Raw genomic sequence first — 19,944 nt, forward strand, 5'->3', positions numbered from 1 at the left:
ATTCATCATGTCATGAATGCGTGTTATTTTTTTTTTATAGTATTGATATAACAAAATAGTAAAAATAAAAAGTGAGTGATCAAAACTAATATCATGGTAATAAAAAGATACACACTACACACAAAAACTGGTATTATTGATGAATAAATTTCGTGTGTAAAGTAAAAAAATTATTGGTAACAACATATTTTGTGTGAAAAAAGCGAAGATTTTTTTGGTAAAATGCTTGTGAACAATTATTACTAACATATTACTAATTGCTAATTAGCGATAACTTTATGATCGTAGTGATTATTGAAGGAAGTTATCTCGGTAAGTTCATGCCTATGAATGTTAATAAAATAGGTGCATTATCAATGATAAGCAAACACAAATAATTACCAAAAAATGTATTATTGTTATATTTTAAATTTTAATGTTCATAATTTTTATTTAAGTCTTGGTCAAAATTATATATATTTTTAAAATAAGATAAGTGGGTGTTTACTTATAAGTAAAAGAAAATTATGAATGTTATTTTATTACAATTATAAAAAAATGATAAATGTAAATTTTCAAATTAAAGGAAATGTATTTGGTATCTAGCTTAACTTCTCGTGCTATTTCGTATAAATTAAATATATAAAAATATTTCTCATTTACTCACATAAACATAAGAGAACTATCAGTAACGACAACACAACATAAAGTGGTAGAGTTGATACTTACACCACTTATGAATGAATTACATCTTTAAAAACAGAGTAACTCTCAACCTTAACAAAGTTTCTATGAAATTACTTTTTATCGATCTTATTTTATTTGTAAGAATTATTTTATTTTATTTTATTTATTTATATATAAACTAATTATAATTAAAAAAAACTTATTTGATATAAATGGTCGTATTAAGCTTGCGTGGTAATAACAATAAGCAAAACGGTTAGGGACACACGCGGCAAACGCTAACGAAGAGAGAGAAAAATTTGAAAGCATTTGAATATACCCGGGAAATTTCAAAAGCTGAGAGAGAAAAGAGTGAATGCAACAATGTCTTCGTTCCCGAGTTCAACAGAACGAACGGTTGCATCGTCTCTGCTTCTTCTCAACACCACACCTCCCTCTCCCTTGCTTTCTACTCCAAAGTAACGCCAAAAATCTCAACTCACGTTTTTCTTACGTTTCCATCTTCACTCTGTTTTCACAAATTTCTCGCTCTGAAGGTTTCGCTGCGATTCAAGCGATGCGGTTCCAGAGAGAAGAAGCGGCAGCAGCAGCATACGTTTCAGAGAAACCTCGGTTTCCTACGGTTCTAATAAATCCTCATCTTCCTCGCTCACCAATGATGACGGTGATTTCTCGGAGAAAGAGAACGAATCGCGCAGTGTATCGTTATCTGCTATCTTGCGTTACAATCAGATGAAGCTTAAGGTCGATTATATATTTCCTTGTACCTTCTCGTGTTGTAGTTTAGATTTTGTTTCGATTCGTTTTCTGTTTGTGTTTGTGTTTGAAAGCAGAACGAAAACAAACAACTCTGTGTGATCTGAGAATTCACTTCACTGATTCTTCTGATGAGATTATGCATCGTTGTTGCTGTTGTTTCTGGCGATTTTCTGTTCTGTTGGATTTGATAATGTATGATTGAGTCTAAGCGAGGTCGGTGTTAGAGGATAAGGGGTTTAATTATTTAACTGATAATTGCGATTTATATTATAATTTTCTTGACTGTTTTAGGTAAACTGAGGATTTTAGTTTTGTAAAAGGTTGCTAGGAAGATAAGATCGAAGGTCACGTGGACCACGTCGTGCTCCAGCGACCGGAAACTGAACGCCGGCGAGGCGGTGAATATGCTCTCTCCTGTTTCGGCCTCTGGCGAGGCTTCTTCCTGCTTGTCGAGCAGCTCGAGCGGCATCTCCAGCGCGCGAAGCTTGCGCTACGCCAAAAGATGCAGAGGCGCGATTGTTGAGCGTGTGGCCGGGATCGCACACGAGACGGTGACACCGTCGCGTCGCACGACTGGTTCGCCACACCTGCGACGGCGCGGCGAAGCCATACTGAAGTTGCTCTCTTGCGGTGATTCCTCTGAAGTGAAGATTCGTCAAATGCTCGGTGACAGCCCCGACACTAGCAAAGCTCTAAGAATGTAATTTCTCTCTCACGCACCCAAACACGCAGATTTAACCATGCAACATGAGAAAAAAATAGTATTTTCACACCCCTCTTTTAAAAAAGAACCACACACAACTGATTTTTAATGATAAAATATTCAAATAAGATATTTGATTAAAATACAAATTATATTATTTAATGAGAAAATAAATAAAAAACTGTGAAGTGAGGTAAAAAATTTGATGAGTGTCAATCAATTATCACCCGCAACAGAAAAATTTACGTGATTTAAATATAATGGGATTGAAACCACTAACAAATTAATTTTGTTATTGCAGCAAAAACAAACACAAACCAACTCTTGGGATTTTTCATAAACAAAAAAATGTTAACAAATAACTAACTATGTTTGATAGGGAGGAAATAAATGGGAGGAATGAGTAAGATGAAAAAAAATAATGAGAGGGTCAACATCGGGGAAATAAAGTGAAAGGAAGATAATACATTCACACTCCTCACACAGTAAAAAGACACACTTAACACTTCATTAAATTAATATTTTAATTTTATTTATTTATTTTTAATATAAAATATTATTATATTATTTTAGGGGATGTCAAATGAATGAAACTGTTTTACTATGGTGTTAAAGAGTCTTTTTCCAAAGTGAAAAAAAAGTAGTAAATGTGTTAAATTGAGGAGAGAGGCACTGATAGAGTAGAAATAGATTAGAAAAAGAATACAAAAGTACAAGTACTTACTCATTGCTCCTAAAATTACTCTTTCCTTAAATCAACTCAATCAAACATTCTTACTTGTTTCTTTTCTTAATCATCTATCATAAAGTATCTTCACCAGATAAAGGTATTTATTAAAAATTGAATCTCACTTTTTCTTTAATGAATGTTAATTACCACCGTAATAAATTTTAATAATACTAAATATGTTTAAAAGAACCTACTAAATATTGATATTTGATGTTCTTTTAATTTAAATGTCGTTCTTTTTGTTGTCTGATGGAAAGAAGAACTATGTCTAGGTTGCTAAGGGTGGATGCTGTGAAAAGATCAGGCTCGGGAGGGCGATATGATCCTTATGTTTACACGGTACACATCTTTATTATTCACTAATTAATTTGATTTTCATTTTTATAGTATGAAATTCGGTGGCATCTAATAATGATTCATGGAATAATAATGAATTATAAAATAACGGAGTGTCATATGATGTATAAGAAATTTAAATATTTTAACTCTTATCCTAACTTTTCTCCTCACATGTTATTGCTTAGTACTGCTCTACTTAGAGGATTTCATGTTTTCATGTTGTTTTGGAAAACAAATATTTTTCTCACAGATAAGTGGATGAAGTTAACGTTGCTAGCTAGAGTGTAGCGGATTAAGTATACTCACGGATTGGTATATCACATTTCGGTGCAATTTCAGGTATATATATCCCTAAAAGGGAAATTTTGCTATAGCCCAATTATTATATAGTAATCTAGAGGTTTTTTTTATGCTATCCCTATGATGTATTATAGAAATCAATATTCATCTTTGAGTACATAATGCTATCCCTATGTAGTATAGAAATCAATAACCATAGTTTAAGTACACATTACATATTGTTGTTTTTCTTCTTTCTATCTTTTATTTTTATTTTTATTTTCTTGTCCGGTTCTTGTTATTCTCAATATTCAAAATATGGTAGCTGGGTAATGAAAATATAAAACTCAAAAGTAGTAGAAATAGAGATTGGATTGGAAATGTTAAATTGACGATTTCTACGCGTCCCATACACTAAGTGCTGACTTAGTCTATTCTTTTTATAAATATTCACATTTGAGAGTAATTGAGCATAATAAATATTCAATGTATGTATCATACAATATGATGAAAATCATCTCTCTGAATTTCATGAAATATATTTTAAATAAGAATTGAGTCATCTGTGGCTGAAAAATAAATTAGAAAAGGTAGTGTTCTTCTGACAAAGAAAGTGTGAATATTATTAGGAAACATTAATCAGGCATGAAAAGTACCCTGAATAACCATTCAACTCTTTACCTAATTTTCATAGGAAAAATATTCTTTGACTGGGTTCAAGTTTGGGGATCGAAAATGTGTGTGTATAATATTACACTGATAAAATCAATCTAAGGTATATTATTTAAAATATTAAAATCCAAATGATTTTTTTAACTTGTTATTTTCAATTTTATTAAAATTTAACGTAATTTATGATGATATTAAATTATAATTTAATAATTAATTTATAAATATTACTTTTGTATAAAGTTATTAATAGTATATGGTTATAGTTTGATCTCTTATATACAGTAGTTATAGTTCTTACAAATATAAATATTTTAAATAAATAAAATTATATTTAAAAAAATATAGTATAATATTTTATTTTTAATTCCTTTTCCAGTTATTAATTTTGTTATGTCTTATAAATTTAAATTATTATAATTAACAGCTTAATTTATGATGTTTTAAAAAAATTATAAGTACATTATTTTTTTTAAACTATAAAAATCACAATTGTTTTATAAACAAAACTTTGATGAGGATTAGTTTTAAAATTTTAAATCTCTCTTTTTTAAACTTAATCCAAACTCATCCTTTTAACTTCTTTTTTGGTGTCAACTCATCCTCGAACTTATCTCGTAGTCTATGACTACATTAAATCTTTACATAAATGTTTAGAAACAATTGTGTTCGGATGCTCGAGTAAATTGAAAAGATTAGGAAATTTTACAGTTCATTTGCTAGTAAGAATGATGGAATGTATGTTGAATTAAGTGAAGAAAAGACACTCTCTTAGTATGTTGTAGTTAAGATCAATATAAAATAAAATTTTATGTGAATGGGCAAAATCATGATAACATTTGTTAGAGGAGGGAAAATATTTCAATTTTGTTTAAAGTTCGTCAAATTTCACTTATTATTTTAAGAAGTGACATAGAAAATAATTGGGTTATTAAATCATTTAACAATAACAACAATCATGTCGTGTTTGTGTCAGAAAGTGTTATATAAAATGTAAAAAGATGAGTGTTATAGCAAAAACTTTAGTGTTATTCGACATCGACTAGAGATAAAAACATTTCATAGTATATAAGTAGGTGTAAATCTCACCTTATAATTCGATTTTATAAGGTTGAGTTAGACTTAAAGTTCACTTCTTAATATGGTATTAGAGTCATTTAGAGCATATCTCAATGAGAGTTTGTTGGTCTTATCAGACCACCCGCTATCGGACCTTTCATAAATATATAGTCACGCACAAACATTACATTTCAAAGTATATAAGTAGGTGCAAATCTCACCTTATAAGTCGATTTTATAAGGTTGATTTAAACTTAAAGTTTATTTTTTAATATGGTATCATAGTCATGTAGAGCTTATTTTAGCGAGAATTTGTTAGTCTTATCATACTACTCACTATTGTCGGACCATAAATATATAGTCACACGCACGTGCAAACCTTATCTTATAAACTGATTTTATAAAATTGAATTAGACTTAAAGTTTACTCCTTAATAAAATGTGTATGCTATTTTAAACAATATACGAAAATATACAAAGGTTAAAGTAATTAATAAAATATAAGTTACTTCATTAATGACTCAAACTTTAATGATTTAAAATCTTTTACACATAATTTCATTTCATGTTAAAAGATTACTCCCTTCTTAATAAAATATGTATGCTATTTTAAACAATATATAAAAATTAAGATAATTAATAAAGTATAAATTACTTCATCAATGACTCCAACTTTCATTATTTAAAATCTTTTACACATAATTTCATGTTGGAAGAATACTCCCTATGCTTGGTTATAATAAATATGAGCATTATTCTTGTGGTCAAAACTATTCTTAGTTATGATAAATAGGGACATTATTCTTATGTGGTAAAGACTATATTTGGAAGACCATATTTAGAATACCATAATTAGAAGATCACTAATTAGCTTGAATTTATCTTAAAAATTCGATCTAACATTTTTGAAAGTAATAATAAAAAATGTTTTTACATACAAAAGATTCTTCTTTTATCATTTACTTTAACTTTCTATTCCTCTTCCAATTTACTTTTACGTACAAGAATATATTTTGTACAGTGACTTATGAATCTTCCTAATCCATATATTGAGGAGTAGAGTTAGTATTTTGAAAGATATTTTGGTTAATTAAATATATAAAAAAGAAAAATAGAGTATCTTTCACTTAGACTCGTTATTCATTAAAATCTAATTTCAAACAAAATATCATCTATTAGGTTTAATAAAATACTATTTGATTTTGCCTTTTATAGACCAGCCCTAAACCTATCCAACATTCATTAGCTATTTTTGCAGTTTAATTGGTTATGTAATTTTCTTTGTCTTCAATAAATGTTAACTATTGAAAATTTAATCTCTTTCACTCTACAGATGCTATTAATTATTAATTACTTAACACGTGTTATGTTTAGTAAGTGTGAATCACGTATCTCAATACAACCTCTTTTATACACCAATAAAATAAAGAAAGCTAAAAAAGAGATGGTTAAGATAAATTAAGACATTTAAAATACAGCAAGATAACACTTTAACTCTAAAATTAATTAATTTATAAAAGGAAATTTTAACTTTTTAGGACTTTACTTCACTTATATTTGTTTTTTAACAAACTAATTTATCCTAAAGTTTATCATCTCAAATATATAAAATTTATAAGATTGAATAGTTGATTTGGTGATTTGATAAATTATAAAATAATAATTAGAATAAAATCCGAAAACAAATTTAAATTTAACTTATAAAATTTATGTAAATTAAAGCGTAGTTATTTTCTATAAATATGAAAGAAAATTTATGAAACTTTCTTCTAAGTTAAAAAAAAATACAATATACCATAAATATATAAACTTTAATATTCTTTTTAATCTAGTTACCAAATCACTTAACCAAACCACATAACACATCTACTTCGTGAGGTAAGAGTTGAACAGATAACACATTCATTTGGTGACAATGTTCTTTAATAATAAATTGCCTCTATATTGTTTTAAATATCAATAGATATGATAGATCTCACGAGAGATATATGAGAAGAGAAAATACATTATGATAGTTTGTTATAAAAATACTTATAAATACTTATATAATATAAGTAGATGTTATAAAGACAGAAAATTTAAAAGAAATTTACAAGTTAAACTTAGTTTGGATATATAAACTAATTTGTAAAAGCTTTAATATCTATTTAAAAAAAACTTAATTTATTTGTACGTAGTTTGAATATACATTAATTTGTTTTTCGAACTCCTATACACGGAAACAAAAATATTTTATAATAATAATAATATACTGTGATTTAAGATGACTTTTATTATAAAAAAAATAAAATGTCAAAACGTATTCCACAAATATTATCAATAAACAATCTTATTTTTTTTTTACAAGTTTTTATAAAAAAAAAATTCAAAACAAAACAATATTTAATATCATAATGTCACTTCATATATATTTTTTCAAATGGTACTAAGTATTTCACAATTTATTTAATATTTTAAAATTGATTTTTAATATAATTTTTTCTCATAATTACTTTTATTTCATTTACTAAATTGGATTTCACAATCTTCTATAAGAAATTTAAAATCAGTTTTATTCATATTATCTTATGTAGATCTTGTTGATTTCAAAATACTTAAAAATTACTATTTTTTTTGTAAGTTCTAATATTTAAGTTCTAAGTGAAATTCTTGTTGATTTCAAAACTCTTAACCATTACTATTTTTTTTAAGTTCTAATATTTAAGTTTTAATAGACCACCACTAATGAAAATCTTTATGCATCCAATTGTAAGAAAAAATACTTTTATAAACACATTGAAAACTATGTATGAAAACTATTATTGTACTAAGTTACTCCAACCTTAATCATGCACTATGTTATATAAAACAAATGACTTTTTGAGTTGTTATTGTTTCTCCCGTAAATTACAATATTATTAACATGAAAGATGAGATAAGGGAGGATAAGGATGAGACGAGGAAAACCATACCTCGTAATTTGAAGTATTATATATCTTTTTTGGTCCCATTGGAGAACTCTTTAGTTTATCCATAATCTATTCGATTAGAAGAAAAAAAACTATAACTAAAATTCATTCTAATGTCTCTATATTTAATCCATCAGCAACCTGTCATAACAAAACCACTATAATCAATCCGAATCTGCTTATATAAGTTTCAGCTTCCAGTTCGTAAGGCTTAACAATTGGCTTTTACCAAACCCACAATAAATTATGTGAAGATACAAAGTGAAGTTTACACAACATGAGAACATTCCTGTCAAATTTGTAATTCCGGCAGGACTGGCTTTTTGAAGTAGTGTGATTCAAGACTTGAAAAACAATTGAGTAATCAAATAAATCTATCATCCCTACATTCGAATAATCTACACATTCATATTATAAAGTTTAATTTTGATATATATATATATATATATATATTGTAAGGATTTATATCATAGTCCAGACTTTTAAAGTAATTATGACAAAATTGAACCATTTTTAATCAAACCGTGATCCATGATCGTATGACAATGTTTACACCCTAAATGTATTCAATAAATTCAATTCATGCTTACAAAACTATTTTTCTAGTCTATTTATTGCCAAAAAAAGTGCATTTTCTTCTTGGCATTATTCATTCAATAAAAAATATCAACTCCATACCTTATGATCTAGAACTGCCACCATGATCCCTCTCAACATGTTCCACAAGGGAAACAGGATCCCGGAATCCTCTACTACACTTTGGGCAAACATCAATTGTAACCTTTGCTCCAGATCGCTTGCCATTCCTTTCATGAACTTTTTGCACATGGTCAACCAAAGCGGTAACAGAGGAAAACTTGGTATCACACTGAGGGCATTGCTCCACTTGACCACTGCTATGGCTCGATCCCACCCCACTTGATGCTGTCCACCAGCCTTGGTTAACTTCACTCAACTTCGACACACCAGCCTCTGCTGATGCTCGAATGTTAGAAACTGCATTAAGAAAGTTTGTAGACCATCTTGATGATGCAGACGAACTTGACTGGGGTTTGGACTCCTGTTTTTTATTCACATTCAAAATATTCCTAAATGAAAAGCTTGTTTCCATTTTTCTGGGACCAGGACATCTATGATCAGGTCCGAACCGATGCTTTAAACAATGGTCTACCGTGCAGTCCCTGCACTTAATTGTGTTTGAGAATCCTAATATCTCTCTGCATCCTGGGACAGGACATTTTTTCTTCTTTGTGACTTTCTCATAGTTCGATGGGTCACAGTCAGTATTGACATGATTCTCCCAAGTTATATTTGGATCTTGATCAGGAACTAGGCGAACTCCTTTAGCGCAAAGTGGACATATAACTACAGTAACATCTTTCTTGTCAGCTTTTGGACACTGATGTTTAATATAACCTCTGTGCTCCAAACAGTACACCTGAAAAGATTTGGCTGATAAGTTTGATCAAACAAAAAGCTCTTAAAATGAGCACAGGTGGAATAATGATCCATAATTCCACACTCAGACAAATTCCCAGAATGTCATCAGACAAAATCAATAATCAGAATAGTGTTTCAGGAAAGAACCCAAAAGGTTTAAGTGCTACTCAGAACTAAAGAAAAATTATATATACTTAACCAAACAGAACTGAAAATTGCAGTAGCAGAATTTACTGAAAACTGACTTTTGAGGCACGCAAAAGTTATAAGTCGAGTTCAAATTTAGTTGTTTAAAATATGATTGTCAAAGTCAACAGTTTACGCAAACTCATGGAATTACTGCAGACTTGACTTTTGAGTCTGCATAATGTAAGAAATAATATTCAAACACAACCTATTAACAACATAAATGCATAACGTAATGCTTTTAACCAAGGTTATCAAATCATGAATCACGAAGCTAATTTTTAAATTGTGAATCATAATTTGAATCAAATCGCAAAATTCAAAAACCATGAAGTTACTGTAAATATATCATACCAATGATGTGTAGTGTTCAAAGAAAATATTTAAACTAGACAGATAAAACAGCTTGAGCAGCAGTCTAATAGAACAACATTATTAGTTATATGAGTTTATAAGCCTTTATTTTAGAAAAATGGAACAAATTATAGTACTAAAAGACACACATTGAATGAGTGGGCGACAAACATAAGTAGTGGAAAAATCAAACAAGATAAGTTTAGAAGTGTTCCATCAATTCCTTTTCATTTAACAATTTAAGTTTATATGACTTTTCAATTTTTTTCATGGGAATTGGTGAAAAAAAGAAGAATCTATGATTCGTATCAATTTGAACAGATCCATTCATGAATAGTAAGATTCAGATAACTATGCTATTAACACAACAATAATTCAACATTTCAACTCCACAATAAAACAAAGTATCCAACCACAATAATAAAGCTTAGTAGTAGTACTATAGTATTAAAATAAATCAAACTACCTAAATGATCGAATCATACATAAATTTATAAAAACATGAATTTCCATAGGGAAAACATTTAAAAGAAGGAGATATTTTCTTCAAATAATTTGATCCTTGTGAAATGTTAACATTAGCTCAAAAACAATGTATGGTTCGTATAAAGCATTGTCACAATATGGTCAATAAGACAAAATACTACATTTGATTTCCAATTTATTGACTCAGTTCTTGATTCAAGAGTTCATACAAGTTTAACGACTATACCTAAGTTTACCAGATAAAAGACTTTAATAGTGAGTTAAGTCATTTTCTCTAACTAGTTGTAACTCATAAGGATCTACAAGTTAAATAAAGAGTTCGATAACAATTGTTAAAAAGTTTACAACACCCCTTTCCACACAAACATATACATATGATTGTATTTTTCTTTAGTTGAATTTGAGGGTCACAGAAATAAAAATAAGAACAATACTAAGATGCAATTCCTTAGTGATATTTTCGAGTTATAATTGAAGGTGACTCCCAGAATAACGGCTGAGATTGGTTAAAACTTCTATTTAAAACCCAAAAGTCCTCATAAAACTGCACTAAATGTTATCCTATAACTCTGCAACAAAAAGGAGCCAACCATTTCCACCTCTTAGGTCTCCCGCTCTTAACCATCATTACCACTTTTCCCGTAGTTTATAACTACTTTTACTGCCATTCCTAATTCTGGAAGCCACTTCCTCAGCACTTTTCTTGATTCGTTTCAAAACACTGCACACTTGTAAAACTAGCCAACTTCACATCCCTACTTCAACATAAAATTAAAAACAAGTCCATCCTCCCATCACCACAATTCATTAAAATTTGGCTAAATTAGTGAATAGGGGAAAATAGACTTTCGCCCAATTAGCTACAACCTATGCCAGCATAGAAAAATGGTCTGATGGAGCAGATCAAGAGGTAGTTTAGAGAATAACAGTTTTAAAAAAATTTGGAAGAAACACATACCCAGATGAATATTCCAATAGGTATTCTCATATTTCATGCAATACAAGTACTAAATCAAATTACAGCATTAGTAGTAACTCAGTTGACAAATTCAGTTGTTTGGGTAAAAACAGAGACAAAGAAAGGGAAGAACCTGGTTGCAGCGATCGCAGGTAAAGGGCAAGAAATCGATCAACTTGCAATCAGAGACCGAACAGTGCTTTCCCAGATCTGGGAATTCGGGAGTTCCCATCCAACACACTTGCAAAGAGAGCTCAAATGAAAATGAAATGAAATGAAAATGAAAATGAAATTGAGAGAAAAGAAGAAGAGAAGGAAGAGAAAGGGAAAAGAAGCAGAGGGAGTCTTCCTATGCTGACCTTGACCCTTTTCCAAAACCCATCTAATCCCATTCTAAACCATTTATATATCTATATATTATCTTTCTTTATAATAAATTCAATTATATATATATATACACACATTTAATTTTGGATTCATTTTTTTTAAAATTAAATTGTTTTATCCTATTATAAATATATTATTCAATTATAAATAAAATATATCAATGTATCAACAGATAATATATAATTATTATTAAATGTGAGTACACGAATACGGACACGGAGACACAGATACGGAGATACGTATTAATGTAAGGCACAAATCTATATATTATAATATTATGAATTATATAAATTGATAATAAAGATTTATGGGTGGAAGTATGTTTCAATTTTTTTTTAGATATTTTTCATGGTTTGTTCAAAATGATTTGTTTCTTATTTTTATAATCATAATAAAAATTTATACAATAATTTTGAATTTTTTTTAAATTAATATTTTTTTTAAATTGTATTAGAATCGTACTAGAATGGTTACAAATTCAAAAAATATTTTTTAAATTTGAACATTTTATCAATGATCTGTATCCTGTATCCGATATTTATTTTGGACACTGATAAAATTTTAGAAATATAAGAGTAATGTCGTAGCATGATGATAAGTACTTAATATTGTTATCACATTGGTGGTAATCTAATGAAATGATTAATTTAAAAATATTAGACTATGAAATGTGTAATTAAATTTTTCTAAAAATTAAAATTATATATTAGTGAAACTACTGAAGCTTTACAAATTTATCATGTAAGTTTTTTATTTTATCATATACATTTTAGTTTTCTTTTCTTTTATAATTTATTAAATCTATAAAAGTGTGCTCACATGTTTTAAAGATTAAAAATAGTTCAAGGATGTCAAAGCAACGTTACTCTGACAAATTTTAAAGAAAATTATTATTTTTTAGTTTTTTAATGACGTGTTGATTAAATTATGAAATGATGGTAATGAATTTGTATATATTCTAAACATGTTAGCCTATTCATTGAGTTTATTTTCAACACGTTAACGTTTTATTATGTGTTTAATTTCTCACCATATAAAGATATTTTAGGTTATTAATCGATTAAAAATATATTAAGCAAAGTGAAATAAATGAAAATTAATTTTAAACTAAGATTTTGTATACTTTTAATCAATAAAAAATAATCATAATTGATTAAATGGTTTTGAAATAATATAATAATTATAATATTGATAAAAGAAATGTTAATATATTTTATTTTTAGCATGATAAAAAAATTCAAATAAAATTAAGAAATTTAAAAAATTTAGGTGTAACTTTTTTTATTATATTAAAAATAAAATATATCAATATTTATGATAAATAAACTACTTTTTTTATTAATGTTATAATTATTATCTTAAAATAATTATTTTTAGTTTTATTGATTGAAAGTATAAAAAATTCTTAATTTAAAATAAAAAAATATTGATGATTAAATCTTATTATATTAAGCATATATTATAATTTCATCAATTTAAATCCTAAGTATATATATGATTTTTTATCAAAAAAAAATCATAAATAAATATAGATTATTTATAACTCTTATAAAAAAAATAAATATAAAAATAAGAAAGGATTTCACAATCCAACCTAAATCCTAATCCAAAACTTAAACCCTAAATCATAAATCAAGTTCCAATAGAAACTCAACACCCATATAAATCCATCCATGTAAAAATGTACCAACATCACTAACACCAAAATAAAAAATATAAACAGACACCAAACATAAATTGTCACCAAATAAGTAAAATATATATGTATACATTGGGTATATATATGTATATATATTGAAAGTTACAAAGTAAAATATGATAAGTTAAATTTTATTTATGAAACAAAGTACAAGAGAATCATGAGTAGCTAGGATTATAGTACATCATCACAAATATTATTGTTGGCTGCTATACAAATCAATCATAGCCTTATTACTGTATGTATCTGCAAACTAATCTTTCATTTAACTTTCTATGGGCACTGAGGGTTAACATCTCCTCTGTAGGACAATTGAACACTGTTGCATGAAGCCTTGGCCTCTCTTCCATCTTCATATTGCAGATCTATGTTCTGCAACACTATCCCTTCGCATGGAAACTTCTCGCTGCAATCAAATTGCACACCCACATCAGAACCACTTGTGCCCTTTATGTTTTCGTACAGCACGTTCTTAATCTGAACTGCAGATTTCTGCAACAATATATATAACCTTGTTAATCATCACTAACTAATTCAATAAAATAAAAGTTCAGTTTTAGTTCTTCTCCCATTAATTCTGATCCATAATTTTGGCCAATTTTCAACTTTGGATAATTTGATTATTTACTTGTTTTTTGCATGGTGTCGCTTGATCACAGTAATTTTGATCTATTACTATGGGGTTCGTTACTTTCTCCATTTGAATGTTCTGAAACTTGATGTTGCTTGCACTTCCTGACCCTCCCTGCATGCATGCAAGTACATATTAAATTAACCAAATAAATAATATATATATATATATATTATACTAGCTGTGTAAAATGGTTGTTGAAATTTAAAATTACCTGCCATGTTTTAATTCTTACTCCATTGGTAGTTCCAGAAAATTTAGCTCCATTTACTGTTACTCCTGAAACAAAATCCTTGGATTCCCCAGACCCTAAGCTTCCGATGCTGAGATCATTATTGTAAACAAACTCACATTTTAAATTAATCATTGCAACAACTCTCAACAAATTAAGCAAAGAATTCTAAAACTCATTAAAGTGGCTTATAAGTTTTTCATATTCATGTCATCAATTATGGTATATAGAAGATTGATGATGATTATGGAAGGTATACCTGATACCATGGCCTGGTCCGCAGGTTATTTTTGTGGCTTGCACATTCCTGGATCCACTTTCTATTGATATGCAATCATCACCTGAAAGAATTGAATCAGAAAATTAGAGAAATTTTCAAATGGTTGATGATTTTGATTGTTTTGAAAGGCAGAAGATATAGATATACCAGTTCCTATAACTGTATTTAAGATTTGAATGTTTTGAGTGTTTGTGATGTGAATTCCATCAGTGTTTGGGCTATCCTCAGGTGCTGTCACGGTGAGACCAGAAACTATAACATTCTCAGATTCTTCGAATGAAACATGCATCTGTTGACCATTTCTTATCGTCAAATCCTCAACTGTTAAGTCCTTGCACTTGTAGAAAGTCAACGCCTGCAAAGGTACAAAATCATAAGTTAGGTAAGATAATAATATATTGATAATTTACTACTTTTATACAATTATATTATAACTCTTTAATAATATTATTTTAATATTTTTTATATATTTTTATTTTAAATTAACAACATATCAATAATATTACTTAACCAATACAAACCAAAAGATTAAAACAAAGTTAAAATAAGAAATAGGCTGAGTGCACATTTTTTAAACATCAATCACACTTTAAAAATAATATTATTATTGTGTTTTCAAATCTTAATCATTCTCTAAATATCATATATATATATATATATATATATATATATATATTAAAGTCACCTAAATTTTTTAACAAGATCTATTTCCAATAGATTTGAATCCAAATTGAGAGAGCAATAATACATACCGTAGGGGCCTTCTTGCAAGGCTGCAAAGAAACACAGAAGAATAGTTATAGCATTTGAATATGATTTATATATATTAATCAAAGATAGCAATATTGTACTATAATTTCTTACAAGCTTTTGGTTCGTTTTGCATGAGTTTTGCCACCATATGTTTCCATTTCCATCGATGGTTCCACCACCTTTAACTGATAGTTTCTGAACACTGTCGAACATAAGCCAGTGTGCGCGGTCTTCGTTGTAATCTGATATGTTATCTGATGCTTCAACAGTTCCAGTGATCTGATAAAATAATGATGAGTTCATCCCAAATTGTATATTATAATTTATGTAACTGTGTTGCAGAGATTTACATATATATATATATATATATATATATATATATATATATATATATATATGCTTAAGAATATTTGGAACTACAAATTTGAATCTGTGGCTTACTAACCTGAACTGCGATGTTGGATTTGCAAGGGCCAGAAAATGTGATTGGTTTGAGTAGATAATTCTTCTGTGGCACCACAAAAACTGCTATCCCAGATGAACATGCTACTTCCCAAGCCTTCTTGAATGCCTGAAGTAACCAACCCATATATAGCCAAAATCAATACTTCAAACATTATCATTCTTCAAACATTAGGTTGCTAATTTATATATAAATTTAAAAATTATTTTAAACTTTTTTATCAAATCACTTTATATAAATATTTTTTAATATCTAATTAGTATTTAATTTAGTTAATATATTGAGTAATTATAATCTTAGTTATGATTTTCTTGTATTGCTTCTCTTAAAATTTTATATAAAAATTAAAGAAAGTTGTTGAAAATAAAACTCCAATTAAATTGTTTTGAATAGTTGGTTAATCCGACACTATAAAATAATATTATTTACCATCAATTAATTGAATCATTATAAACACGACTTTGTTCGATGAATATTAAACTATTATACACTGCAAAAATTGTAAATTTATCTTTATCCTTATCATTAATAATAATAAAAATATTATATATTCTGATCTGGTCTCAGTTTTACCTTTTTTTAATCTTGTAAGTTGTTATGGCATACTATATATCACTGTTTATTTTAACCATCCATATCAGTTTCATTGATTAAGAAAAACTGCACCAACATACACATGCAAAGAATACAACATGCAAAAAGACATGTAATTACTTAGAAGTTCGACAACTAATATAATTTTAGTATATTACGAAGTGTGAGCCATAACATGCATGTGAGATGAGAATAATTACCAGAGTGTCATCGGTTTTACCATCTCCTTGAGCCCCATAATCATTCACGTTAACCATTTTAGGGGAAGAAGAAATCTGACCCAATTTGTCAAAGCTCTTCAAGTTCAAAACATTTGTACTTTGCACGATGAAGTTGTTGTCTTTAGCAGAACCCTCATGAAATAACAGAAGTGGGTCCTCTGCAACTGTGCTATCAGCAAAAGAAAGCATAATCATGGCAAAAAGGAACAAGAGGGGGTGTCTTGGGAGGGCCATTGTTACTTCCCTTTGTGTGAAAGTGAGAATAGTTCTCTTGAATAATGGTGTTGAAAGATGTTTCATGAAAATGGCTACATCCAACTTGGTGTTGAATTGATGAGAAGATTGTGTATTTATAGACAAAGAAAAATGAAGATGATTGAGTTATTTTCTTACATAAGGATATGTTACGGTATGGAAGCTAGGGTATGAGAGATTGAGACGAAAGAATCTCTAGGATTCAATCACTTTAATTTTCTCCATACATGCTTCAATCCACCAAGTTTACCAATGTGTCATTCACTTATGTGACTACATGACCTAAATATTAATAATAAGTAAATATGATTACTACGTAACTACGTATGCATCAATTAACCCTATAGGACGCCATTTTCAGTTCGTTTAATTAACTTCAAATTAAGGATTGCAATGCTTCACTCTTAAAACCTACTTTTCCATAGCTTTTTCATTCATAGGCTTTCTATCAATTTCTTTAAGTACATGTTTAGATATATCTTGTTTATCAAGAAACAAAAAATACATGATTTCTTCTATAGATTAAAATTAATTTATATATAAGATTATTGGTATAAAATGTTTTTTTTTTCAATTACTATTTTTATATATTTTTTTTTTGTACTTATTGAGGATTTTTTCTTCAAACATACATTTATGTTAGGCTTGAGCTTAAGTAGTCTTTCCTCACATAGCAAATTGAACGATGTTATTTGAAAAGTCTCATTTCCTTTTATATGCTTTCTTTTATGTGTCTCTTTAACAATAATATATATGTAATCAGTGCAGATAGGTTTCAAATTTTAATATTCATTCTCATTTATGTGAAAACTTATTGCAAACTCCTTATCTTTTATATTGTTTAGAATAGCCAAGTATACATATATTTTAAATAATTTTTATATATTAAGTTATTAGTTATATTTTAATTCTTGACAAATATAATTTACAAAGGGTAAGTATTATGAATAATTGTTTGATTAATTACAAATCTAATATAAAAAACAATGAGTCAATGTTAAAAATATGACACCTAACTTTTATGAAATTATTTTTATAGGAAATACTTACTAGTGGGATTTTTATTTATTTATTTAAAATTAAATTATTAAAAATAATTCTCTCAAGTAAGATCAATTAGGAAAGATAAGTAGCACTTCTCTCATATATATATATATATATATATATATATATATATATTTATTTTTTTTAATGATGAATACTCATCTTTCTTATATTTCTAATAAAGTAACGCTCACTCTTAATTTATTTAAAAAAATCTGGACCAAAACTTCAAATAAAAAATTATCATAATTAAAATTCAAAATTAAAAAAAAAATTGTTATAAGAAAAATGTTGTACTTTAAAGTTATAAGGTATATGATTCTTTTAAGAGGAGGTAAGTAGAAAATTTATGTTTTAGTTGTCATTTTCTTTTCTTTTTTTGTAAAAGTAATTAGAAAAACGACAATGAGGAATGAATACGACATACAAAAGGCATAGTTCATTTGGTTCCACTGATTAATAATGTTGGGATTCGTTAATCTATTACATCAATTATCTATTACAATAGTTAATTACTTTTGACTTAGATTATATATATATATGTCTTGCTTTGATTGTTGAAAACAATTTTTTGATTGAAGAGGTTTCGTGACATTAAAACTTATTTACAAAATATATATTTTGTTTCTATAACCAACTCAACCTTTAAAATAAAAATATTATTTGATTTCTTAAAGTAAAAATATTATTATGTATAATAATTAAATAAAATTGAAAAATATAAAGTTGTGAGTCACTTGAAGTTATTTAAATTTTTTCATCAAAACATAATTAAGAAATATCTTAATAACCATATATAATTGTACAAACCACAAATTACTTTTTTTTATAAATGTATATAATTTTCTTAAAATGCACTAATAAATTATGGTAGTTATTTTCCCTCACACGTGTAATGGATGATGTAGGGGAGAATTTATGTTGAATCATATCCTAATGTCAGAGTTTTTCTTCTTTCTATTTATGTATTTAAAAGTTATCTGTTTTTTAATTTCGACAAAACTTTTTCTTTTCATTATTTGTTATGGATAGAATATTGTTTTTTTAGACAACGTATTTGAGTATCATTGTTTTAATATATTTGTTTTGTTTTTATTTCAGGTATCATTATTCTACTTCACATTTCAATTATGTTGACACATGAAAAAACAATCACATAAAAAAAAATAATCATTTGTCATCACATGAAAAAAATATTATTAAAAAAATACAAAAATATGAAGAACTAAACCAAAACTCATATGTTAACAAAAACGATACATATGTAGACTATATATATTAATAAAGAATTCTAATAACTGACTAGATGAAAACCTATTATACCAATGAAATGATTCTTTATGAATAAATCTTAAATCAGCCAACTTATCAGTATTTCCTCCACCAAAAATATGAATAACCATAAACCTGATCTTTTCACAGTAGTATTTCATCGATTACGAAACATTCAATGAACATTTGTCCTAACAATAAACGCATCACAAACATAATATTTGTTTTGTTTTTATAACTTCATATATTGTCATTTTAAAAGCTACATATAATTATATATACCATAAAATGAATTTTATTAATTTTTTTCTGTATATTGTGTTAATAATTAAAAGTTATTTAATCTTTTGTTAACGAGACAAAAGCTTACACGACGATTTGAACATTGTGATACATCAACAACAAAAATTTCTCTATCTTGTTGCCCCCATATTCTATTTGATTTTTCTAGTTTTAAATTTTTTTAGATATTTTTATTTTAAAAAAAAAACTATTCAAAATATATTATTTGTTTAAATTTTTAAAAATAATTCCTCT

The 19,944-nt window shown here is 27.5% G+C and overlaps 3 protein-coding genes across 3 annotated transcripts; 1 reads left to right on the forward strand and 2 right to left on the reverse strand.

Moving 5' to 3' along the window:
- The first annotated feature begins 1,029 nt into the window (after positions 1-1,029).
- Positions 1,030-3,459, forward strand: LOC137829463 (uncharacterized). The gene is made up of 5 exons (XM_068636264.1): positions 1,030-1,124; positions 1,203-1,410; positions 1,746-2,125; positions 3,131-3,197; positions 3,448-3,459. The coding sequence occupies exons 1-5, from the start codon at positions 1,030-1,032 to the stop codon at positions 3,457-3,459; spliced, it is 762 nt and encodes a 253-aa protein (XP_068492365.1).
- A 5,173-nt stretch (positions 3,460-8,632) lies between these two features.
- On the reverse strand, positions 8,633-11,966 carry LOC137830570 (zinc finger AN1 and C2H2 domain-containing stress-associated protein 13). The gene is made up of 2 exons (XM_068638001.2): positions 11,710-11,966; positions 8,633-9,590 (listed from the first exon to the last, which is right to left on the reverse strand). The coding sequence occupies exons 1-2, from the start codon at positions 11,806-11,808 to the stop codon at positions 8,832-8,834; spliced, it is 858 nt and encodes a 285-aa protein (XP_068494102.1). The 5' UTR covers positions 11,809-11,966; the 3' UTR covers positions 8,633-8,831.
- A 1,738-nt stretch (positions 11,967-13,704) lies between these two features.
- On the reverse strand, positions 13,705-17,154 carry LOC137828369 (polygalacturonase). The gene is made up of 9 exons (XM_068634906.2): positions 16,816-17,154; positions 16,004-16,129; positions 15,670-15,837; positions 15,558-15,578; positions 14,953-15,160; positions 14,785-14,866; positions 14,508-14,616; positions 14,291-14,407; positions 13,705-14,154 (listed from the first exon to the last, which is right to left on the reverse strand). The coding sequence occupies exons 1-9, from the start codon at positions 17,134-17,136 to the stop codon at positions 13,936-13,938; spliced, it is 1,371 nt and encodes a 456-aa protein (XP_068491007.2). The 5' UTR covers positions 17,137-17,154; the 3' UTR covers positions 13,705-13,935.
- Between the last annotated feature and the right edge of the window lie 2,790 nt (positions 17,155-19,944).

This window comes from Phaseolus vulgaris, chromosome 7, assembly GCF_051622355.1.
Source record: "Phaseolus vulgaris cultivar YP4 chromosome 7, ASM5162235v1, whole genome shotgun sequence".
Classification (NCBI taxonomy): Eukaryota; Viridiplantae; Streptophyta; class Magnoliopsida; order Fabales; family Fabaceae; genus Phaseolus; species Phaseolus vulgaris.

Bases quoted from the DNA above. Each gene is read 5' to 3' on its own strand.
- LOC137830570 (XM_068638001.2), bottom strand. From the start codon at position 11,808: ATGGGAACTCCCGAATTCCCAGATCTGGGAAAGCACTGTTCGGTCTCT. The intron at 9,591-11,709 runs GTTCTTCCCTTT...AAATCTTTTCAG, and splicing joins CCTGCGATCGCTGCAACCAG to GTGTACTGTTTGGAGCACAG.
- LOC137828369 (XM_068634906.2), bottom strand. From the start codon at position 17,136: ATGAAACATCTTTCAACACCATTATTCAAGAGAACTATTCTCACTTTC. The intron at 15,838-16,003 runs GTTAGTAAGCCA...TTATTTTATCAG, and splicing joins AATCCAACATCGCAGTTCAG to ATCACTGGAACTGTTGAAGC. The intron at 14,617-14,784 runs GTATACCTTCCA...TAATGATCTCAG, and splicing joins GGACCAGGCCATGGTATCAG to CATCGGAAGCTTAGGGTCTG.
- LOC137829463 (XM_068636264.1), top strand. From the start codon at position 1,030: ATGTCTTCGTTCCCGAGTTCAACAGAACGAACGGTTGCATCGTCTCTG. The intron at 1,125-1,202 runs GTAACGCCAAAA...CTCGCTCTGAAG, and splicing joins CCCTTGCTTTCTACTCCAAA to GTTTCGCTGCGATTCAAGCG. The intron at 1,411-1,745 runs GTCGATTATATA...GTTTTGTAAAAG, and splicing joins ACAATCAGATGAAGCTTAAG to GTTGCTAGGAAGATAAGATC.